This window comes from Prionailurus bengalensis, chromosome A2 (assembly GCF_016509475.1).
Source record: "Prionailurus bengalensis isolate Pbe53 chromosome A2, Fcat_Pben_1.1_paternal_pri, whole genome shotgun sequence".
NCBI lineage: Eukaryota > Metazoa > Chordata > Mammalia > Carnivora > Felidae > Prionailurus > Prionailurus bengalensis.
In genome coordinates this window covers 21,463,414-21,489,216 of record NC_057348.1, presented here as the reverse complement: position 1 = coordinate 21,489,216, position 25,803 = coordinate 21,463,414, and the positions used below count along the sequence as shown (strand labels likewise).

Sequence of the window (25,803 nt, the reverse complement as noted above, 5' to 3'; positions counted from 1 at the left end):
ATAAATAAATGTTAAAAAAATTAAAAAACAGAAAATTTTCAGAGTAGTAGAAGTGCCTGAACAAACATTCTTTTGACTAGCTTTATTTTTAAATATTTGTATTTCTAGTTGTTTGGTGATAATAATAGCAATGACAATAAAGCCTTAAATTCCTAGAAATACAGTTGCTTCTCCACCAATTTATTTATATTGTTTTTGATGCATTATCTTATTTTATCCAGACACTAGTCTGAACACACATGGTCCAAGAACACTCAAATAATAAACCAAATATAAACAGATGTTAAAGATTGGTCTTCATGAGGTGCCTGGGTGGCTCAGGCGGTTGGGCAGCCGACTTCGGCTGAGGTCATGATCTCGTGGTCCGTGAGTTCGAGCCCCGCGTTGGGCTCTGTGCTGACAGCTCAGAGCCTGGAGCCTGCTTCGGATTCTGTGTCTCTCTCTCTCTGACCCTCCCCCGTTCATGCTCTGTCTCAAAAATAAATAAACGTCAAAAAAAAAATTTTTTTAAAGATTGGTCTTCAAACATTATAGCCAACGATGCCGTGCTTACCTATGATCTCATTGACATAAAGCCACATCCACACCACAATCCCTATCAAAATAACACCAGCATTCTTCACAGAGCTAGAACAAACAATTCTAAAATTTGCATGGAACCAGGAAAGACTCTGAATAGCCAATGTAATGTTGAAAAGGAAAACCAAAGCTGGAGGCATCACAATTCCGGACTTCAAGCTGTATTGCAAAGCTGTAATCATCAAGACAGTGTGGTACTGGCACAAAAACAGACACACAGGTCAATGGGAACAGAATAGAGAACCCAGAAATGGACCCACGATTGTATGGCCAACTAATCTTGGACAAAGCAGTAAAGAATATCCAGTGGAAAAAAGACAGTCTCTTTAGCAAATGGTGTTGGGAAAACTGGACAATGACTTAGCAGAAGAATGAACCTGGTCCTTGTTCTTACACCATACACAAAAATAAACTGAAAATGGATGAAAGACCTAAACGTAAGACAGGAAGCTATCAAAATCCTAGAGGAGAAAACAGGCAACAACTTCTTTGACCTTGGCTGTAGCAGCTTCTTACTTGACATGTCCCTGGAGGCAAGGGAAACAAGCAAAAATCAACTATTGGGACCTTATCAAGATAAAAAGCTGCACGGCGAAGGAAACAATCGGCAAAACTAAAAGGCACCCACCAGAATGGGAGAAGAAATTTGCAAATGACATATCAAATAAAGGGTTAGTATCCAAAATCTTAAACTCAACATCCAAGAACAAGATAATCCAGTGAAGAAATGAACAAAAGACACAAATAGACTTTTTTCCAAAGAAGACATCCAGATGGCTAACAGACACATGAAAAGATGCTCAATATCATTCATCATCAGGGAGATACAAATCAAAACTACAATGAGATACCACCTCACACTGGTCAGAGTGGCTAACATTAACAACTCAGACAACAAGATATTGGTGAAGATATTGGTGAGGATGTGGAGAAAGAGGAACCCTTTGGCACTGCTGGTGGGAATGCAGAGTGGTACAACCACTCTGGAAAACAGTATGGATGTTCCTCAAAAAATTAAAAATAGAACAACCCTAAACTCAGCAATTGCACTGCTAGGTATTTATCCAAAGGATACAAAATGCTGATTCAGAGGGGCACACGCACCCCAATATTTATAGCAGTGCTATCGACAATAGCCAAAGTGTGGAAAGAGCCCAAATGTCCGCCAACTGATGAATGGATAAAGAAGATGTGGTATATACAATGGAATATTACTTGGTGATCAAAAAGAATGAAATCTTGCCATTTGCAACAATGTGGATGGAACTAAAGTGTATTATGCTAAACAAAGTAAGTCAGAGAAAGGAATATATCATTTCACTCATGTGGAATTTAAGAAACAAAACAGATGAACATAGGGGAAGGGAAGCATAAATAATATAAAAACAGAGAGGGAGGCATACCATAAAAGACTCAAATATAGAGAACAAAGTAAGGGTTGCTGGTGGGGTATTGCGGAGGATGGGCTAAATGGGTGATGGGCATTAAGAGGGCACTTGTTGGGATGAGCACTGGGTGTTATATGTGATGAATCACTAAATTCTATTCCTGAAATCATTATTACCCTATATGTTAACTAACTGGATTTAAATAAATTAAAAACAACACAACACATCCACACCTCAGTGGCTACCACTCTAGTCTATTCAGCAGAGCTTCCTTGACTGTGAGCTGTTGGAAGCTGTCAGTTTAGCACTCTTGACTTTTTTTCAAGCTCTGAATAGCAGTAGGGATCTCAGCAAAGACTGGTGGGAGGAACTAGCTCAACCTCAGCATAGTGCCAAAATGTGGCCAATCAGTGCTTCGAGTAAGTCACAGCAGCACTGGAGCCTTGTCTGCCGGGTTATGAACAAACTGGGCCATTGCTCTGGACAGCCACTGAATGTCACTTCTCCAGCAATTTAATACTAGATGACTTTGTTGTGTTGTTTTAATTTTTTATTTTAAAATAATTTTAGACTAACAGTTGCAAAAATAGTATAAAGAATTCCTGAATACTCATATATTCCCTAATATTACTATTCTACCACTTTTGCTTCATTATTCTTTTTCTCCATATGTATAATTATTTTTCTGTCCATTTGTGAGAATGTTGTGGACATGATGTCCCTCCACCCCTGAATTCTTCATTTTATTTCCTAGGAACAAGAATATGTCCTTATATAACCACAGCACAGTGATCAGATTCAGAAAATTAACACTGATATAATACCATTATCTAATCTACAGACGTTATTTAAATGTCATGAGTTGTCACATTGATATCCTTTATAGCAAAAGAAAAAAAATCATTCTGTTCTAGGATTCAGTTGATTCAACTCAATTGTGATTAAATAAAGGATTACTTTTTTTAATAGCTTTATTAAGATATAATTCACATACCATGCAATTCACCCACTAAAGTATATACTTCAGGGGCACCTGGGTAGCTCAGTTGGTTAAGCGTCAGACTTTGGCTCAGGTTATGATCGCACAGTTCATGAGTTTGAGCCCCACACTGGGCTCTCTGCTGTCAGTGCAGAGCCTGCTTCAGATCCTCTCTCCCCCTCTCTCCCTGCCCCTTCCCTGCTTTCATTCTCTCTCTCTCTCTCTCTCTCTCTCTCTCTCTGTCAAAAATAAGTAAATGTTAAAATTTTTTTTCAATGTGCACTTCAGTGGTTTTTAATATATTCACAAATACATATATCACTACAATTTTAAATATTTTTGTCTCCTTAAAAAGAAACCTTGTACTTTTAGCTATTGACCCTCTATCTTCTCTTCCTTCCAATCCTAAGGAACCCCTAAATCTGCCTTCTCTCTGTATAGATTTGCCTTTCTGGACATTTCATTTAATAGAATCATATAAAATATATAGTTTTTTGTGACTTTTTTCACTTAGCGTAATGTCTTCAAGGTTCATGTGTACAGGAACATTTATCAGTACCTCATTCCAACTGAATAGTGTTCTGTTGTGTGGATATGCTACATTTTGTTTAATTTTTTTTATAAGTTGTTGGACATTTGGATTGTTTCCACCTTTTGCCTATTGTGACTAAATCTAATATAAACATTGGTGTGCAGGCTTCAGTGTGGATTCAGTTCCCTTGGATGTATAATTAGGAGTGGAATTGCTGGGTCACATGGTAACTCTTCATTTAAATGTTTGAGGAACTTCCAGACTGTGTTTTTTGTTTGTTTTTAATGCTTATTTATTTTTGAGAGAGAGAGAGAGCATGAGCAGGGGAGGGGCGGAGAAAGACAGAGACACAGAATTCGAAGCAGGCTCCAGGCTCTGAGCTGTCATCACAAAGCCTGATGCGGGGCTCGAACACATGGACCGTGAGATCATGACCTGAGCTGAAGTCGAATGCTTAACTGAGCCACCCACGCGCCCCAATTCCAGACTGCTTTCTAAAGCAACTGCATCATTTTATATTTCTACCACCAGTGTAAGAGGGTTCTGATTTCTCCCCATCTTAGTCAACACTTGTTATTATCTGACCTTTGGTTTATAGCCATCCTAGCAGGTGTGAAGTAGTATTTATTGTGGTTTGGTTTTGCATTTCCTAGATTGCAACTGATGTTGAGCATCTTTTCATATATTACTTTGCATTTGTATATTTTCTTTGGAGGTATGTCTACTTAGGTTCTTTGCCTATTTTTAAATTGAGTTATTTGTGTTTTAATTAATGAGTTATAGGAATTCTCTATATATTCTAGATACAAGTCATATTATCAAATACATGATCTGTGTATATTTTTCCCATTCTGTGGGAATGGGAGAATGTCTTTTTACTTTCTTGATAGTGTTCTTTGAAGCACAAAAATTTTCATTTTTGATGAAGTCCAATTTATTTTTACTTTTATTTCTTAATGTTTATTTATTCTTGAGAGATGGAGAGAGACAGTACGTGAACAGGGAAGGGGCAGAGAGAGAGGGAGACACGGAATCTGAAACAGACTCCGGGCTCTGAGCTGTCAGCACAGAGCCCAACGTGGGGCTCAAACTCACAAACCGTGAGATCATGACCTGAGCTGAAGCTGGATACTCAACCGACTGAGCCACCCAGGCACCCCTATTTTTCTTTTGCTACTTGTGTTTTTGGTGTCATCAAAGAATCCTTTGCCAAATCCAAGATCATGTAGGTTTACCTCTATGTTTTCTTCTAAAAGGTTTATAGTTTTAATCTGTGTATTTAGGTCTTTGATGTATTTTGAGTTAATTTTTGTATATTGTATGCAGTAAAGGTCCATCTTCATTCTTATGTATGTGGCTATCTTGTTGTCTGACCTCCATTTCTTGGAAAGACTGTTCTGCCCCCTGGTCAAAAAAGAAACAAGTTGACCATATACACTTGGGCTTATTTTTAGACTCTCAATTCTGCTCCTTTAATCTGTGTCTGCCCTTATGCCAGTACCATACAGTCTTGTTAACTGTTGATTTGTAGTAAGTTTTGAAATCAAGATAGATGAATCCTCCAACTTGGTTATTTTTCAAAATTGTTCTGGCTAAGTCAGAGTGGCCAAAATGAACAAATCAGGAGACTATAGATCCTAGAGAGGATGTGGAGAAATGGGAACCTTCCTGCACTGTTGGTGGGAATGCAAACTGGTACAGCCACTCTGAAAAACAGTGTGGAGGTTCCTCAAAAAATTAAAAATAGACCTACCCCATGACCCAGAGATAGCACTGCTAGGAATTCACTCAAGGGGTACAGGAGTACTGATGCATAGGGGCACTTGTACCCCAATGTTTATAGCAGCACTCTCAACAATAGCCAAATTATGGAAAGAGCCTAAATGTCCATCAACTGATGAATGGATAAAGAAATTATGGTTTATATACAAAATGGCGTACTACGTGGCAATGAGAAAGAATGAAATATGGCCCTTTGTAGCAACGTGGATGGAACTGGAGAGTGTTATGCTAAGTGAAATAAGCCATACAGAGAAAGACAGACACCATATGTGTTCACTCTTATGTGGATCCTGAGAAACTTAACAGAAACCCATGGGGGAGGGGAAGGAAAAAAAAAAGAGGTTAGAGTGGGAGAGAGCCAAAGCATAAGAGACTCTTAGAAACTGAGAACAAACTGAGGGTTGATGGGGGGTGGGAGGGAGGGGAGGTGGGTATTGGGTATTGAGGAGGGCACCTTTTGGGATGAGCACTGGGTGTTGTATGGAAACCAATTTGACAATAAATTTCATATATTGAAAAAAACAAAAAACAAAATTGTTCTGGCTATTCTGGGTCCCTTATAATTCTATGAATGTTAGAATTTGCTTGTCAATTTCTTCAAAGAAGCCAGCTGGGATTCTTATAGGGATTGCATTGAACCTGCAGATTAGTTTATATAGAGTATTACCATCTTAACAGAGTTAAGACTTCCAGTTCATAAACATGAGGTGATTTTATGTTTATTAAATTTTAGATCTAAATTTCTTTAAACAATGTTTTATAGTTTTCAGAGCATAAGTTTTATACCTCTCATTAAATTTATTTCTGAGTATTTTATTCTTTTTGATCTTAATGGAATTTTCTTATATTTATTTGGGATTGTTTACTGCAAATGCACAGAAATAAATTTGATTTTGGAAATCTTGACCTTGTGTCCTGCAACCTTGCTTAACTTGTTTATTGGGTTTAATACTCTTTTTTTTTTTTTTTTTTTGTGCACTCCTTGGAATCTTCTCTATATAATATCACATCATCTGTGAATAGAGTTAGTTTTACTTTATAGTCTGGATGTCTTTTACTTCTTTTTCTTGCCTCATTGCCCTGGCTAAAACCTCCAGTACAGTATTGAGTAGAAGTGGTACAAGTGGAGGTCCTTGACTTGTTTCTGATCTAGGAGGGAAAGCATCCAGTCTTTCACCATTAGTTGACTGTGTGTTTTTATAGATACCGCTTATCAGCTTGAAGAAGGTTCTTTCTTTTCCTGGTTTGTTGAGTGTTTTGTTTTTTTTTTTAATCATGAAAAGGTATTAGGTTTGTCAGATGCTTTTTATTTCAATGATCATATGGTTTTTGTTTTTAATTCTGTTGATAGGGTGTGTAACATTATTGATTTGGGGATGTTAAACCATCCTTGCATTCCTGAGATAAACCTCATTTGGTCATACTACTACTTCTATGTTACTGGAGTCATGTTTCTAGTATTTTGTTGAAGATTCTTTTGTCATATTCTTACCAGATATTGGTCTTTAGTTTTCTGTGATGTCTTTGGTTGTGTTATCGGGGTAATAATGGCTTCATAGAATGAGTTGGGGAGTGTTCCCTCACCTTCTGTTTTTTGAAAGACTTAGTGAGTAATTGGTATTCTTAATTTTTTTGTTGCTTATTTGAGAGAGAGAGAGTTCATTAAAAAAAAATTTTTTTTAACGTTTATTTTTGAGAGAGACAGAGTGCGAGCGGGAGAGGGGCAGAGAGAAGGGGAGACACAATCTGAAGCAGGCTCCAGTCTCAGAGCTGTCAACACAGAGCCTGGTGCGGGGCTTGAACTCAAACTATGAGATCATGACCTGAGCTGAAGTCGGACACTCAATGGAGCCACCCAGGAGCCCCCTAGAGAGTTCATTTTTTTAAGATTCTGCATATAAGTGAGATCATACAGTTTTTGTATTTCTCTGTTTGACTTATTTCACTTAGAATAATGCCTTCAAGTTTCATTGATGTTGTTGCAAATGGCACTGTTTTTTTCTCCCTCACTTTTAAAGGACATTTTTGCCAGATAAAAGATTCTTGGTTGACAGTTGGGTTTTTGTGTTGTGTTGTTGTTTCACTTTGAAAACACCGCCCTCCAAAGCTTCTGATGAGAAATCTGATATCATATTGGAGATCCCTTGTATGTGATAAGTTGCTCCTTTATTGCTGCTTTCAAGATTCTCCCTTTCTCTTCAGCTTTCAACAGTTTGATTATAATGTGTCTGGGTAAGAACTGTTTGTTTCATCCTAGAGTTCATTGAACTTTCGGATGTTTATATTCATGTCTTTGTTAAAACTTCATACATCTTGGCTATTATTTCTTCAAATCTCTCTTTGTCTTTCTTCCCCTTCTGGGACTCCCACTATACATATATATCTGTCTCTTCAAATCCCCTGAAAGTTGCATCAGCTGGAGGGGGAGAGGTTTGTAACTGTCACTGAGGGCTGCAACAATGGTTGCCTGCTTCTGTGTTTGCAACTCTGTGAGCAGAAGAAGCAATCATCTGTCAGTACACAGACCCCCAGGACTTGGAGGACAAGTTCTTATTGCCTACCCTGGCTCCACAAGCTGTGTGCAGACTGCTCCAGGAACATCTGCCAACCCAGCTGCCTGCTACCAGGCTTGGGGGTGCTAGGAACTGAAATTGACTGAAATTAACCACAATTTACCAGCCTTCCCCTGGAAGTTACAAGTCTTTAATAGACTGCAGAGGTCCAATATAGTTAAATCAGGCATTTTGTCAGGGAAGTTTTTGTCCATTTGAGGAGAAGAAGTCCTGGTGCTTTCTCCTCTGCCCGCTTTCATACATATCGTGTAATTACTTTTTAAAAAATTTTTAGTTTTTTTTATTTTTGAGAGAAACACAGAGTGTGAGTGGAGGAGGGGCAGAGAGAGAGGGAGACACAGAATCCAAAGCACGTTTCAGGCTCTGAGTTGTCAGCATAGAGCCTGATGCTGGGCTGGAACTCCCAAACTGCAAGATCATGACCTGAGCCAAAGTCTGACGCTTAACCGACTGAGCCAACCAGGCACCCTGTATTGTATAATTATTTTAAAATCAGTTCCGAGAAGAAAGGAAAAACAATATGCATATATATTAGGTTTTATTTTCATAATTACTCTGAGGTGTCATCTGAAATTGGCCCCTGGTAGGAGGAGGGCAGAGAGAGGGGGAAGGAAGAGGCAAACACTCCACATTGGTAGGTGGCAGTTTTAAAAAGGAAGGGAACTTACATATGAGGCTTGTCTTGGGCAGCCACAGGATGAGTAGATCTCCACACCTACCTGCCAAATCTCAGAAGTTCATATATATATATATATATATATATATATATATATATATATATATATATATGTTATATTAACTGAGTTCAATCACATATACTGTCCAGATGGTCTCAACACCACATCACTATCTCAAGGCTATGCCCTTGGGCAGCCTTTGGGAGTAGGGAAGGCAAATGGGATGTACATTCCAAGGACAGGAGAGGATGGGAACCTCTAGTTGCCAGGATTAGGTTCACAAGTGAACCAGAGGTCACATCCTCTCCATAACCTCCCCTCAAAGTAGTGCTTTTATGTTTCCATGTAAATTAAAATTGTTGTCTAGGGTCTTTTTGATTTCAGCTTGATAAACTACCTTTAGTAGTAGTTCTTTCTTTTTTTTTTTTTTAAGTTTTTTAATGTTTATTCATTTATGAGAGACAGAGACAGAGCAAGAGGGGGCGGGGCAGAGAGAGAGGGAGACACAGAATCCGAAGCAGGCTCCAGGCTCCGAGCTGTCAGCCAGAGCCTGACGCAGGGCTTGAACCCATGAACCATGAGATCATGACTGAGCTGAAGTTGGATGCCTAACCAAGTGAGCCACCCAGGCAACCCTGCCTTTAGTAGTTCTTGTAAAGTGGTCTGCTAACCACAAATTCTTCACCAGGGAATGTCTTTACTTCACCTTTTATTTTTGAAAGACAGCTTTACTGGCTATGGGATTCTTCTTGCTTGACAATTTTTTTTCTTTGAACACTTTGAATATAGTATTCCACTGCCCCTTGGTCTCTGTTGTTTATGTTAGCTGTTAATGTTATTTCAGTTCCTTTATAAGTGATACAGTTTTCCTCTTGCCACTTTCATGATTGTTTCCTTGTCTTTGGCTTTTAGCACTTTTGCTTTAACGTGTCTGTGTGTAGATCTCTTTGAGTTGATCCTGCTTGGAGTTCATGGAGATTCCTGGATGTGTAGATCAGTGTTTTTCAATACATTTGGAAGTTTTCAGCCATTATTTCCTTTTTTTTTAGACATATTTTATTATTTATTTGTTTGTTTGTTTAAATTTATATCCAAGTTAGCATATAGTGCAACCATGATTTCAGGAGTAGATTCCTTAATGCCCCTTACCCATTTAGCCCATCCCCCCTCCCACAACTGCTCCAGCAACCCTCTGTTCTCTATATTTAAGAGTCTCTTATGTTTTGTCCCCCTCCCTGTTTTTATATTATTTTTTGCTTCTCTTCCCTTGTTTTCATCTGTTCGTACCTTAAATTCCTCATATGAGTGAAGTTATATGATACTTGTCTTTCTCTGACTGACTAATTTCACTTAGCATAATACCCTCTGGTTCCATCCACGTAGTTGCAAATGGCAAGATTTCATTCTTTTTTTATTTTTGTATATATGTATTTTTAATTTACATCCAAATTAGTTAGCATATAGTGCAACAATGATTTCAGGAGTAGATTCCTTAGTTCCCCTTACCCATTTAGCCCATCCCCCCTCCCACACACCCTCCAGTAACCCTCTGTTTGTTCTCCATATTTGTGAGTCTCTTATGCTTTGTCCCCCTCCCTGTTTTTATATTAGTTTTGTTTCCCTTCCCTTATGTTCATCTGTTTTGTCTCTTAAAGTCCTCATATGAGTGACATCATATGACTTTTGTCTTTCTCTGATTTCACTTAGCATAATACCCTCCAGTTCCATCCATGTAGTTGCAAATGGTAAGATTTCATTCTTTTTGATTGCTGAGTAATACTCCATTGTGTATGTATATACCACATCTTCTTTATCCATTCATCCATTGATGGACATTTGGGCTCTTTTCATACTTTGGCTATTGTTGATAGTGCCGCTATAAACATTGGTTGCATGTGTCCCCCTGGATGAATACGTAGTAATGCAATTGCTGGGTCATAGGGTAGTTCTAGTTTTAATTTTTTGAGGAACCTCCATACTGTTTTCCAGAGTGGCTGCACCAGTTTGCATTCCCACCAGCAGTGCAAAAGAGATCCTCTTTCTCCGCATCCTCGCCAACATCTGTTGTTGCCTGAGTTGTTAATGTTAACCATTCTGACAGGTGTGAGGTGGTATCTCATTGTGATTTTGATTTGTATTTCCCTGATGATGAGTGATGTTGAGCATTTTTTCATGTGTCAGTTGGCCATCTGGATGTCTTCTTTGGAGAAGTGTTTATTCATGTCTTTTGCCCATTTCTTCAATGGATTATTTGTTTTTTGGGTGTTGAGTTTGGTAAGTTCTTTATAGATTTTGGATACTAACCCTTTATCTGATATGTCCTTTGCAAATATCTTCTCCCATTCCGTCAGTTGCCTTTTAATTTTGCAGATTGTTTCCTTCACTGTGCAGAAGCTTTTTATCTTGATGAGGTCCCAATAGGTCATTTTTGCTTTTGTTTCACTTGCCTCCAGAGATGTGTTGAGTAAGAAGTTGCTGTAGTTGAGGTCAAGGAGGTTTTTGCCTGCTTTCTCCTTGAGGATTTTGATGTCTTCCTGTCTTACATTTAGGTCTTTCATCCATTTGGAGTTTATTTTTCTCGTGGTGTAAGAAAGTGGTCCAAGTTCATTTTTCTGCATGTCGCTGTCCAGTTTTCCCAGCACCATTTGCTGAAGAGACTGTCTTTATTCCATTGGATATTCTTTCCTGCTTTGTCAAAGATTTAGTTGGCCATATGTTTGTGGGTCCATTTCTGGTTTCTCTTGTAGCAGGATTCTCACACAGAGAATCATGACACTGAGGCTTTTCTTTCCAAGAAGCAACTTTATTCCTGTTGGTACTGCTCAGTTGGGTTCGTACCCAAAGAACTGAGCCCTGAATGCCACCTGGCATACTTTTTTATATATTTTTTACTTCTTTGCCTCCCATATATGGTAACACACAAACATGTAGTCTGATTAAGTGGTCTCATGTTACAAGGTCATGAGGGATGTTGTCATACAGGCCGTATAGCCAGGTTGCCTTGAGATTTTTTTCCTTAGGGAGGGGACCCTACCACCTTCCCCACTTTGATGCTCGGACCCCTCTATTTTGGGTCAAAGAACATCATCTTGATTTAGAGGTTTGTATTTTTATAACATCATTATATGAGTGGCCATCCTTTTTTTTTTTTTTTTTAATTAATGGCCTCAGTGAGACTGGAGGCAGACCAGGGGACCCAAGCAAGGTAGGAGGATTAAGCAACCTCCCAGAACTAGGAGGATAATTTTTATGAGACTTTTGAATCCCCTGAAAGTTGAAAACCATCCTCCAAATAACTCCCCGGGGTTTTAACTGTTACAGGTCTGGACAGGGACATGAGCAGTCCTTTTTATTTGACTTGTGATCTCTTCTATGACTTTTTTTCTCATTATCTATCTGTAGGCAGCAGTTGCTTAGGTTAAACTTTTTACAAACTTTTCCCTCAGAAATAAGTAGGTAATCTAAGCCCAAGCGATTTTGATAGACAGCATGGCACATTTTGGTTTGTTCCTTGGCTAGTAGGTTAAGAGCTCTGGCAGTTTTATTGGTTATAATTTTTATAACTGCTTATAGTCTCATTATGTGGTTTATTTGCATGTAAATGGGAGTGTGGTAGCCCTAAGACCCATCTTCTGGCCAGGTGGCAGGGCTATAATAATGGATTATACCCTTGGGAGGCCATTTATCATCTTTCTAATTGCCAGTTTGTAAGGCACGCTTCTTCCTTTGAGTCTCCTGTCCCTATACATTTGAACTCTCAAATGTTTCTCTCTGTCAAGTGGAAACAGGAAGAAAGATGGAGGAATAGTTTTCAGCACATATGACCCTGACCAGACTGAGGGAAGTACTATATAGGCTGTCTTTCTACATATCTAGTATAGTCCACCTGGGGCCTGCCATTTGATGGCTGCGTTGATATTGTCTCAGACCTATCAGAGGTGAGAGAAGTTAAACAAGGGGTGGGGATCTGATCTGGCTCAAGGTGATCTGGGGTCCCCCACCATTGGGTTTTCTGGGCAGTTGAGTTATAAAATCTTTGGTCTAGGCATGTTAAGTTTTTAACAGAGACGATGATGAACTTTTTCCACACTAGGCAAGATAGTTTTTCCCAGTAATTGAGCTTTTGAGAGCCAAACCCTGGTAGTAGGACTGGGGTATGTTGTTTTACTATAAAGTTTGTGGGAATCTAATTTTTTAGTCTCTTATGGCCATTGTTTCCCCATGTTGGTACCAATGAAGTATCCTATCCACAAAAGGAAGGTGAGTATTAACAGAAACCTCTCACATTTCCAGCTGGCTGGGGTGGCCTTGGACAATCCTATGGCAAAGAGTAGAGCAAGAATCACAATAATAGTGAGAAACAAGGCATGACAGTGCATCACAGTACGGAAACATAGAAAATAAGGACAGTCTTTTGTTTCATCGGACCATCGATTCCTCAAGCTTCTGCCGTGCCTACATTAGTCAGCTTCTGAAGTGACTAAAGCAGGGTTGTAGTCTCTTGGAGCCTCTGGAATTGCGGATTGCTTTTTTCATATGGTCAGCTTGCATAGCATTGGTGGATTAGGAACGCACTCCCAGTTTTGAGATGCTGGCTTCATTCTGCTTGTGGTGAATCCAAGGACCCACTTCAGCTACCTTTACTGCAGTAGGGGTGGACAAAACGACAGTGAACGAGCCCCTGCAGAGGGGTTTTAGGGGCTGGACATTCCACTCCTTTATCTATATTGCATCTCCTCGTTTAAAGGGGTGAGCATCTGTGGTCAGATTCACAGGGAATTACTCCCTGACCCAGTGGTGTAAGGTGGTTAGGGTAAAGCCAAGGGCCTGCATCTGTTGTCTTAGAGTTAGATTGCCTATCTCATTTAGATCCCCCCTTATGCCCTTGATAATGGGGGGAAGGCACCCAAAAAGGATTTTATAAAGGGAGAACCCCATCTACTTCTTTAGCCTCCCACTTGCAGCTATAGTCTGCTTTCTGAAGTTTCCCTATCTCTCCCTGCCTAATGTTAACCCTTTCCCTATTTATTTCTCCCCCAGAATAGGGCCTGTACCTGCTGTTAGGAAACAGGGACGATGACCGTTCTAGCTTTTTTAAGCTGATAAGAGACAGTGTGGGGGTACAGCAGTTAGAGTCTACCCCAGGGTCGGTCAAGTAGCCCACAGTATGGTTCTACAGGAAGGCTGGCAGGCATGAGGTGGCATAATTATTAGCGGACACAAAGAGAAGAACACAAAGTAAAGATTATACTGACCAACAAGGTGGCATCTTAAGATAATGTCTACAGTTTCCAAACCTGTCAAACAACCTAGGAGAGACTCTGACTTTGTAAACAACATATGTCAGGGAATCTCTCATGACCCAGGTGATGGAAGAGCAGGAGTAATAAGTAATCAATGGTGGCTCTATTTCCAAGAGTTTGGCCCTAATTTAATTAAAAAAATTTTTTTAAATCATCTACTACTTGTGAGGTGTTATTTAGAGTTTTGCTGAGTATAAGCAGACGGTCTGATTTATTTTGAGGTATAAAACTTTTTTTTTTTAATGTATATTTATTTCTGAGACAGACAGAGACAGAGCATGAGTGGGGGAGGGGCAGAGGGAGGGAGACACAGAATCTGAAGCAGGCTCCAGGCTCTGAGCTGTCAGCACAGAGCCCGACGCGGGGCTCGAACTCACAGACTGTGAGATCACGACCTGAGCCGAAGCCAGACGCTCAACAGACTGAGCCACCCAGGCGCCCTGAGGTATAAAACTTTGTTAAGAGCCAGGAGTTCTACTAGAGAAAGAGTCAAAGCAGCCATTTACCATTATTAATTTGCAAAATTTTAGGTAAGCCAAAAGTGGGTATTTTATAAAGCAAAACTTTTATTGCTTTTTGTGCCTTTTTTGTCTTGCAGAAGAAGGCCTTTACTCAATTAGTGAAAGTATCAATCCATACCCACAGATGTTGGAATTCCTTTGACCTTGGCATATGAGTGAAACCTAATTGTTAGTCTTTCCTGGATAGCCTCCAGTTCCTTGATTGCCTGGGAGAGCAAGTTTGTGGTTGAAAGGATTGTTTTTAAGACATACTTCACAGGCTGATACTACTTTCAGAACTCTCTTTGACAAATTTTTTTCCCAGTAAACATCCTTTGGGTCATTTGATAAGTTTTGCCCCTCCCTAAATGAAAGGCCTGATCCTGTGTTTTAATGATCTTTTATTTCTGTGAGCTTGGTAATAGTAATTGCTTTGCTCTGTTGTAACCAAGGGCTGGAGACGGTATCTAGGAGTCAGACCCCAGTTTATTTATTTTTTTGGGAGTCTCCTTTAATAATTGATATAGTAGGCAAACTATTTTTCTGAACCCTGGTATCTACAGTCTACCATATCCAGTAATTTCCAACAACTCACATAATTGTTTACCTGTCCTTTAGTTGGTAGCACCATAGTCTCTATTTTAGTTATAATGTCCCTTTCTAGCAAGGGAGTAAAACTCTCTGGCATTATCAGGAAAGAATGAGAAAAAAAATTAGGTTTCCCCACATACATCCCAGGGGCTGAGAGAAAAATTTAGTTAGCAGTTTTCCGGAGATACCTCTAATTGTCATGCTGCGTTTGGATAGTTGGCCTGGAGTGGAAAGGAGGTCAGAAAAGGTAGCTCTGGTGTTAAGAAGGAAATCAACCAGTTTTCTTTCTGTATTTACCTGAGTTACCCGAGGCTCTGGGTTTCTGATAGACAGTTTGTTTAGGGGAGCCACCATGAAGAGCCCCAGACTCCAGTTAGTCCCTTCCAGGGACATTGGTTATCTGAGCCCTCACAGATAGAGGTTCCCGAGGGCCTTCAGATCTCCAGTGATTGTCTCCACAGAAGGGGCATGGCTTATGGGGTTTTCATTTTGGTTGTCCCCTCTGAGGACATTCTCATCATTTTAGTGCTCTGAATGGCCATATAAATGGCACTTGGTGCCAGGACCTCGGGAAGTCTGGTCTGACGTAGTACGGAAGGCCACAACTAAGGCCTCAGATTTTTTTTTTTAAGCCTCCTTTTCTGTTTTGTTTTTTTTTTGTGTGTGTGTGTGTGTTTTGTTTTATTTTGTTAATTTTGGTTGTAATATACTCAATTGGCAACTTGTAAGAGTTCCTCCAGGGTCCCTTCAAGGCCAACAGCCAATTTTTGCATTTTCTCTGAATATCTAGGGCTGATTGAGTGACAAATTTGTCCTTTCAAACCATCTCAGCCTTAGGGGTGTCAGGGGAGATAGCCATATATTTAGTGAGAGCCTTCCTCAACCTCTCCAGGAATGCCATTGGGCTCTCATTTTGTGTTTGTAAAATAGTGGCTAATTTAGCATAATTTAAGGGCTAAATCTTAGATTTCCTTAGTTTTTTTTCAAAAAATCTGTCACTAAGAGTCTGATTTAACAAAAGCATTACATCTTTCCAGTTCAACTCAAAAACATACATAATGTTCTGAAAAGCCCTTATATACTTATCTGATCAGAAAATTTACCTAGATCTCCTTTTATCTGTCTTAAATCTTGTAATATAAAGGTTTCTTCTTCTGGCATTCTAGCTTCTTGTAAGGCAAACATGCCTGTGAGGAGGGCCTGGATAAGGTGAGTAGCACCGAGCAGAATTGTGTGTGTGTGTGTATGTGTGTGTGTGTGTGTGTGTGTGTGTGTATTTAATAGATTGAGGACCCAAGGAGAAGGAGGTTGAGGTGAAAGAACTCCCTTCCTCCTTCTCTAGGTCTGTTTTAGATACAGGTAAGGGGCCCTTAATTACTTCCCCCCACTGATTGCTGGACTTCAGAAAGGGTTGCCATTAAATTAGGATCCACCTTACATTGCTTACACATATCTCGATTTTTTTTCTTAAGGCCCAAAAACAATGAACTTAGGGGAATTCTCCCCATTTCCCTTCACATTTGCAAAACAAGTCCAATTGTAGGATAGTATTGTCATTGATATTTCCCTTTGGGGGCCAGGTTCCCTCTTCCAATTTGTATTGGGGCCAAACCTTTGTGCAAAAGAAAATGAATCATAATGCATTCCAAAGGAGTAATGGCCTTGGTTGGGGAATTAACCATCTATAGGAAAAAGGAAGAAAGTTGTCCTTTATCTCAGTTTCCTATAGCTGGCCAGGAGAAACCTCATCTCCTGTCCCTGCATTTTGACTGGCTCTGCTGCTGGCAGCCAAAAGCCCTGCCAGTCTCATGAGGTGCTAATAGTCATTGTTACCCAGGCTTGACCCCACCTCCAAGAGCTGACCTGGTCTTTCCTGTTTTTTTCTTACCCCTCCAATTCCTGCCTGCAGGACCTTGGGGTATGGACTGTGACCAAGCAAGACTTTCCTGGTTGTTGTAGGATGCACTCATTTTATTTTGGCCCAACAGTAACTTCCATATTGATCATTGGCCATTGAGGGAGGGGGTTAAAGGGCCAAAGTCAAGGTCTATTCCCCTTTTTCAACAATGTTCACATAAATATGTTTCAGCCATGTGGATATCCATTTTTGGCATACAGTGGGCTAAGTGCAGTAAAATGGCTCCCACATACCTTAGTAAAAGCCCTTCATCACCCATCCCTCATACGGCAGAGGCATCCAGTCCTCTGCTGAACAGGAACAACAGAAATGTGGAGGATTTGGAGGCTGGCACCAAGGGTATTGCTATCATTTTCTCGGCCTTTGGGTCAAAAGAGGAGGAATTTAATCTTAACCCAATGTACTTTTAAAATCCATTTATTTTAACCTTAGTCCATCCTGACCACACATAAAATTTCTTTTTAAAGATTTTCCTTCATGAACTTTCTGCAACTTTTCTTTACATTTAGATTTTGTCCAAGCCATTTTCCTCCAAATAACCAGTCCCATTTAGAACAAAATTACTTTCTTTTACCTTCAACAAAAATATATTTCCATTTCTTACATCTTTCTTTCATATCTCCTACTTTTCTACATACAGAGTTGCTTGTCTTATTTTTATTAGTTTTAACTACATTTAGTAGAATTTTACCTCTTAGAAACCTTAGTCTCCAGTGAAAACTAAGTAGTAACCAATTGTGAACTTTATGTTATATCTGAATGTTTTTAGATGGCAAAATTATGAATCCATTAAGGATAAAGCATGTTTTCCCATAGATCCAAATGTCCGGAGTTTCTCTGCAACAAGTCAGAAGCACAAACCTACATCTAGTAATTAGTGCTTTAGCCTCTTATCTCTTTAGATATCCAATGAATTCAATCTCAATTTATCATGCAAGCCAAACTTTAACGTTTTAGGTTACCAAAGACTTTGAAAGCTATCTTAACAATTACCCGTGAAAGCTTTGAGACAGACAAAATTAACCATCATTTTAAGTCACCTTTTTGCTGACAAATTGCAACAGAGATAAAAGAGCTTATTTGACCTTTAGAAAACAGTTTTATATGTTTAATGCTGATAACTCTAAAGACATGTCTATTTTAAACCAAAAAACTTAAATCCATTTAAATACCAAATGTGTTCCATCTGTGTCCATTTAAAAGTTAATCAATTTGTTCCCCCTTGTCTATTTGTATCTGGAGCACCAGTGGGGAAATCTGAAGTGGGTGGTCTTCACTCCACAACCTCTAGGGTGGGAGGAGGAGCCGATGGTGCCTGAGGCATTGAGGAGCCAGTTATGCCGGCCACCCCCAAAGTGGTACAGAAAAGAAGGCGGGGGAGGGAAGGCAGAAGAAGAGAGGTGCCAGCAAAAGGCAGAGAAAGAGAATTCCCAGTTTTAACTCTTGTCAGCTCAGACAGAGGAGCAGACTCCAGGTTTGTTTTGTTTTGTTTTGTTTTGTTTTGTTTTGTTTTGTTTTGTTTTGTTTTCCACCAGTGGAATTGGGCAGTCCGTGTCAGTCTGGAGAAGACAGGGAATTTCCCTGAAACAAAAGGAGTTTCGGCAGCTGCTTGGGAATATTCCTGAAAGTCCCTGTTCTGAGGTAGAATAACCAGAGACAGTTGGCTCTAATTATCATAGTCATTAACCCAGGAAATGAATGAGAGACAAGTCCCCACACACAGTCACACGGCGACTCCACAATCTGCTACCCAGTGCCTTAGAGTTGCAGCTTCGTTCCTCACCCCTTGTGGAACTACTAGGGCAACTCTGGGAGGTGATCAGGCTCCCCTCTGCCCCTTGGGGGCAGGTGTGCCAAAACGAACCCAGGTTCTTACCAGTCTGCCGGGTGGCACTCCCTGAGCTGGTGTCTGGGCCTCACAAGTTCCATTGGGGCACACGGGGTCCTCGCCCCGGCATGCTGGGAGGGCTAGTCTCCTGCAGATCAAGCGGTCTGCTGGCACCAGGCAAGGCTGCCTCTCCCGGCATTCTGAGGTTCATATCCCTGGTGGCAAAGGAGGAGGAAATGAACTGTCTCTGAATGCTGGACAAGCCCCCAAGTAATGTAGCAGGATTCTCGCACAGAGTCGTGACACCAAGGCTTTTCTTTCCAGGAAGCAACTTTATTCCTGCCAGCACCACTCAGTTGAGTTCCCAAAGAACTGAGCCCTGAATGCCACATGCTGTGGGTTTTTATATATTTTTTGCTTCCTTGTCTCCCATATATGGTAACACACAAACATGTAGTCTGATTAAGTGGTCTCATGTTACAAGATTGTGAGGGATGTTGTCACATACGCATATAGCCAGGTTACCTTGAGGTTTTTTTCTTTCCTGAGGGAAGGGACCCTACCACACTCTATTCTGTCCCATTGATCTGAGTGTCTGTTTTTGTGCCAGTACCATACTGTGTTTTGATGATTACAGCTTTGTAATACAGCTTGAAGTACGGGATTGTCATGCCTGCAGCTTTGGTTTTCTTTTTCAAGATTTGGCTTTGGCTATTTGGGGTCTTTTCTGGTTCCATACAAGTTTTAGGATTGTTTGTTCTAGCTCTGTGAAGATTGCTGGTGTTATTTTGATAGGGATTGCTCAGCCATTATTTCTTTAAGTAATTTTTCTGCTCCTTTCTCGCTCTTCTCCTTCTGGTGGTCCTATTATACATGTGTTGGTGTGTTGAGTGAAGTCCCACTTTCCTCTGAAGTGATATTCACTTCATTTTCTTTTCTCCCTGTTCTTTGATTATATAATCAAAGAATTATATATTGATCTATCAATCTATAATGTGAATTATATATTGATATTATATATTGATTATCAATTATATATTGATCTATCTCCAGCCTGCTTACTTTTCTTTCTGCCAGTTCAAATAAACTGTTGAGCCCCTCTTGAGTTTTTCATTTGTCATTATACTTTTCCATTCCAGAATTTCCACTTAGCTCTTCTTACAACTACTTTAATCATAGTTTTCTTTAGTTCTGTGAACATGTTTCTGATGATATCTTTGCTTGTTAACTCTAGTATCTGGTTATTCTCCCAGGTAGTGCCTCTCTTGCCTTCTTTTTTCCCCCAGTGTATGTGTCTTATAACTGTCTATTGAAAACTGGACATTTCAGAAAGTATATTGTACAAGTGTGGGCACTGGCCTCCCCAGGGAGGAGAGTTGCTATTATTATTTGCTTCTTTAATGATTGGCTGAATTTTTTAGTAAAGTCTATTTTATCCCTTCTTCATGTCTCCACAATGTAAATCTGATGTTGCCTCTCAGCTGGCAAGGCCTTGGTTGTATCCACAGCCACCTTGGGACGATGGTGGGTTTTGCAGAACTCTTTTGACTCTCCCTTGTCCTTCCCTTAGGTGTTAAGGTTTTTTAGTTGCTAATTGATGGCTCTCCGGTTTCCAACAATGTCCTGGGGCACACATTGCTCCACAAACTGATCCAGTAAAATTTGGGATTCTTTGAAGGGATAGTTCCCAGGGTCAGTGTTTGAAATTTGTTTTGACCCCAGGGTGGGGGGCGGGGTGGGGGTGGGGGAGGGTTCCTCCCAGCTTCACAGTTGTCTCCATCAAAGTAGGCTGCCCACAGTTTAGCCTATATACCCAGTGACTCTACCAGTCTCCTCCTAGTTGCCATTCACCACTACTTCCAGTTTTTGAGAGCACTTGTAGGCTTGAGTTTTTCCACTCTGTTCTAAATGAGGTCAGTCCATTAAGGAAAAGTTTTGGTGCTGTTTTAGGTCTTCTCACCCCAGGAAAAATCTCTGAACACAGCTGGGAGCAAAGACAATAGCATACTTGTCTATGAGTGATACCCCTACTTTAGAAGCTCAGTGGCGGGGAGGGCTGGTCTTCTTGGCATGCTTCACCTGAGCATGGGATTTTCACTTTATGGTCTGGGGCAAAGGTGATTGGGGCCCCAGTATTTTCATTGGCCTTGCTCCCAAGGTACAGCCTCCATCCTACAAGTCTAACCTGGTATAAAAAGGAAATTCCCACATCTTGGCTGCACTCTCTCAAAATGTATCCTTAACCACAGATGTGGGGGCGCAGGATGAGATATGATGTCCTGCCCCTCCCAAGAAGATTGCCTTTGGACTAGGAGCTGATGGAAAGGGAACCCTGTGTTGTTGGCTACAGTTTGGTGTAGAGTTTTTGTCTCACTCAGCTGGGACTGGGGAGGGAGGCCTTTGATCTTAGCTTAGATGCCACCCGCTCTCACTGTTCTTAATGGGTTTTAGTAGATTTTCTTGAGAAAAAAAAAAAAAAAAGTGTCTTTATTTGCTGTATGCCCTCAGGACCGCTTCCAGAGACTTTAAATGGTTAGTTTAGAAAATAATTTTCACCAGTTTCAGTGAGGAGGGGGTCTTCAGAGCTCCTCAAGCCATCATGCCAGATGTGGAACCAATTGGGATTGTTATTTGTTATGTCTCATCTAATCTGGGACAGTTAGGACATTTTTGAAGAGTATCGGCCATGTTTTATAAAATGACCCTCCGTTTGGATTTGATGTGTTTCCTGTTAAATAGATTCAGATTCTGTATTTTTGGCAGGAATACCACAAAAGTGATATTGTGTCCTTCTCTGTGCACTGGATAGGAGGTGTGTGACATCTGTTTAACATATTGTTAGGTGTTATTTTAATTCCAGGCATATATTGAGTGTCACATTGTATGTATTTTTTTATTATTAGATTGAAATTTCTGTTTTAATTGGCTATTTGTATTAATTTGTAAATGCCTTTGCTGAATTATCTATGGGATTGATTTTGTTGTTTTACTAATTCTAATGTTCTAATATTACGTGTTTTACTGGTTCTAAGAGCTCTATTTTTTTTTTTTAAATAGGGAAACTCTATGCTGTTTAAAGTTTGATTTCTTGAGAGAGAGTGGGGGAGAGGGACAGAGAGAGAGGGAGAGAGAGAATTCCAAGTAGGCTCCACACTGTCAATGCAGAGCTCAACACAGGGCTCAATCCCACAAACTATGAGATCATGAGCTAAGGTGAAACCAAGAGTCAGATGCTTAACGGACTGAGCCACCTAGACACCCCCAAGGGCTCTATATTATATTAATGGTATTAATTCTTTGGCATGTATTTGCAAATTTTCCCCAGTGTATTGTTTGTTCTTTAACATCTCATGACAATTTTTTGACATCTTGAAGTTACAAATGTTTTTTAAATGATAGCATTTTCCCATGTGGTTTCCACCTCTGGTATCATGCTTAGAAAAGTCCTTCTTGGGACATCTGGGTGGCTTGGTTGGTTGGGCCGCTGACTTCAGCTCAGGTCACAATCTCAGTTTGTGAGTTCAAGGCCCGTGTTGGGCTCTGTGCTGACAGCTTGGAGCCTGGAGCCAGCTTCTGATTCTGTGTCTCCCTCTCTCTCCCCCTCCACCACTCACGCTCTCTCTCTCTCAAAAATGAACATTAAGGGGCGCCTGGGTGGCTCAGTCGGTTAAGCGTCCGACTTCGGCTTGGGTCATGACCTCAAGGTTTGTGGGTTTGAGCCCCGTGTCAGGCTCTGTGCTGACAAAAATAAACATTAAAAAAAAATTTTTTTTTAAAGAAAAGCCCTTCTCTTTTTTCTTGAAAAGCCTTTCTTCTAAAATTGCAAAAAATATTTTTTTCTCCTACATACTGATTTTCTTTTTGTTTCTCCACTAGGTACGTTTGCAGGAGCACATGGGTGAAAAATACACAACTTACAGTGTGAAAGCTCGCCAGTTGAAATTTTTTGAAGAAAATGTGAATTTTTGATAATTTATTCTAATCTGCCAGAACTAAAGACCTATTTTCAAAGGTTTTTGGCTTAAACAGAAACAAACCCATAATAATGGCTGGAGGCCATTCAACATCCTTATATCTTTTTTTTTAACTGGGGAAAAAATGGGATGGAACAGAGTAAAATGAAGCAATGTCACAAAACAAAGGAAAAAAATCTGTGGCTAATCTTACTCTTGATGAGGAAAATCTGTTATAAGACTTTTGTTTGGTTACTGTTTACTGAGCCTTAAACCACCAACTTTATATTTAGAATTTTATTTTTCTAAGGTACTAATTAGTTTGATACGTAAGGGCCATAAAATATTGGATTGGAAGTTTTATATTGCACTATAGTGATAAAAGTAATAGGATAAATAAGTGACATATGTCTAGTGATGCAAGTTGTCATTGTTAATAACCTTAGGTAGTAGTTGAAAAATTATTTTTTTAAGAAAATCAATTCATGATTCTGGGAGTAGATACAAAGAATATGTAGTATCTAGTAATTGAGCAGTTCCTTTTTTATATATTGATGGATGTTTAATAAACCTTTTATTTTCATTTAATATGAACCTCATTTAGGATATGCAAGAATTGAAACTAAGAAATAATTTGGCTTTGTAAATCCATGTTTCTGCTGGCTTTTTTTAGAGTAACTTTTCATCAGTGAAAACATTTCTAAAACACGAATTCCTTTTCCAGTTAAGCAATTTGTAAGTGAAGTCCAGCTCCTTTTAGTTATGTTGGACATACTTACCTCCTGAAGTTTGTCTTTTTGTCTGTCAAATTATTGGTTGTCTTCCCATGTTGTACATGTATGACTGTATATCACATATTTTATTAGTTGTTTAATGAGGAGTAATTCCCATGTGGGAAATAAGTTGTTTTTATAAAATAAAAATCTTGATTAGTAAATTTTCACTTTTGTATTCAAGGGACTTTAAAAATGAATGCTGTTCCGGAAACGTTTTCACTTTTTATAATATAAAGTGTTATCTTACCTTCTTTGAAAATTACACACACATAAAATACTCTAATGAAATGTTCCCTTTCTAGCCACTTAACAGATTTTTAGTTTTTACTGTGTCAGGTGCTCTGGCAGGAGCTGGGGATATGGTGGTGAGGAAAACACTTACTCCCTGTCCTTAAGGTGCTCATAGCCTGGTTTCTGAGATCTCTTATTTTCACTTTGAAGGGTTTGTTAGAACTCAACAGTAAAACCATCTCATCCCAGTCCCAGTCTGAGGCAAATCCTTGGCAAACTGTGGGTGGGTCTTTCTGAACTATTCACTGTTTCTTGCATGTTTTATGAATACATCTTTCTTGAGAGACATCAGTTTTAGTTAAGTTTTCTAATTTGTATAATGTACATATTTTCTTAGAATTAAAAAATTCTCCCCCATATGTTCTTATTCCCATTCTGTATAGTTTTGTCTAAACATTCATTTTGGTTTTCATCCCAGTATCTTTTGCTTACTCTCTGGTTTTTGAGTGCTTAATCATTTTTTATCTTTCTTAAATATAAAACACCTTTAACAGTATGAATTTTCTTCTCATTATACCTTTGACCATATTTCAGACTTTGATATACTTTTGACAGTTTGTAAATAGCCAGTAATTGTTTTCTCCTTAAGAAATATTCCTTAATTTCCATATACATATTTTCTCATTACCCCCAAAAAGCAGTCCTATGAAAACTTTGGTAAGCTGAAATGGTGAAAAACAGAGTATCTCCCACTCTCTGAAAGTTCTTCACACTTAAGACCTACAGTAGTACCTGTTTTTGCTGAAAGAAATCTGAAGAGGATTTTTGCTTTTATGAAAAAAGCCATTGCTGTAGTAACGTTAAGACTTTAAGAAAAGTGAAGTGGCGTGAAACGAGCTTTTGGAAAGTAGGGGATACATGTATTTAGAAAACCAAAAAAAATCGGGGCACCTGGGTGTCTCAGTCGGTTAAGTGTCCAACTCATGATCTCAGTCAGTAGTGAGACCGAACCCCACATCGGGCTCTGCACGGAGCGTAGAGCCTGCTTACGATTCTCTCCTTCCCTCTCCTGCTGCCCCTTCCCTGCTGGTGCTCACTCACGTGCTCTCTGTCTGGGGGGGCGGGAGTCATTGCAGTGTGGTTACTGAATATGACCTGTGTTAACTTTTACTTCTTGGGATTGTTCTTCCTTGTGGCTCAGTAGATGAGCCAGTAGAGGAAACAGTCCAATGGGCATTTAGTAAAGATTGTTATGCACAAACACAATCACTTGCCTTTATTATTCAAACCTGTAGAAGACCTGATCAGTAGTTTTGTGATGATGGAAATGTTCTGTATCTGTATTCTGTGATAAGGGAGCCACTGGTCATATATGGCTTTTGAGCTCTTGAAATGTAGCTAGTTTGAAGGACTCCATTTTTAATTTTAGTTTTAATTAAACTTAAGTAGACCAGGTGACTAATGGCAATGCACCTCTGAATCATTCATTAACTATTTACTGAGCACCTACAATGTGTCCCCAACTCTTAGAAGTACTGGGCAAACAGCAGTGAGCAAACAAGATCCCTGTTCCCTCCCATGGAGCTTACATTCTGTGGAGGGGGGGGTGGCAACAATGAAAAATATGTAATGTGAGATATATCAGTGCATAGAGGATGGGGCATACCACTTTATTTTGACAGGGCAGTAGGAGATGTTTCTTTATAGTCCCATCCGAGTAGAGACTTGAATGAAAGTAAAGAACAAGTCCTGTGAATCTGAGGGGAAATGTTCCAAGTATAGAGAACAAGTGCAAAAGTCTTCCCTTTCAATATATGCCCACTTATCGACCAAAATCTGAAAGGTAGTATTGGTCTCCTACCCAGTGGTAGCGTTGCCAAACTCTTACGTATGTAAAATTCTTTCTTTATACATTTCATGTCTTATTTAATGTATAATGATTCAGAACAGCACATTTTGGCAGCTCCAGATGTCCCCCCATGCCGCATTTCTGATGTTAAGTATGACTTTCTAATTACCTCTCCTTTCTGCTTGCATCCACCTAAGATATCCTTTTCCCTGTTTTCAACCTTTGGGTGTCATCTGGAAAATAGGAGGTAACTTCATTTTTTTTAAGTTTATTTATTTTGAGATGGAGAGAGCCTATGCATGCGGGAGGGGCAGAGAATCCCAAGCAGGCTCCATGCTGTCAGC

At 39.7% G+C, this 25,803-nt stretch overlaps 1 protein-coding gene across 3 annotated transcripts in view; it reads left to right on the top strand.

Moving 5' to 3' along the window:
* The window catches only part of NEK4 (NIMA related kinase 4), a 47,658-nt gene extending 24,112 nt beyond the window's left edge, over positions 1-23,546 (top strand). For 2 of the 3 annotated variants that reach the window (XM_043587612.1, XM_043587615.1), the window contains exon 15: positions 22,527-23,546. In XM_043587612.1, the coding sequence (XP_043443547.1) occupies positions 22,527-22,619 (93 nt within the window). In that variant the 3' untranslated portion in view covers positions 22,620-23,546. Of the gene's footprint in view, positions 1-16,070; positions 16,114-22,526 lie in introns of all 3 variants that reach the window. The other variant, XM_043587614.1, reaches the window with a different exon arrangement.
* The last annotated feature ends 2,257 nt before the right edge of the window (positions 23,547-25,803 follow it).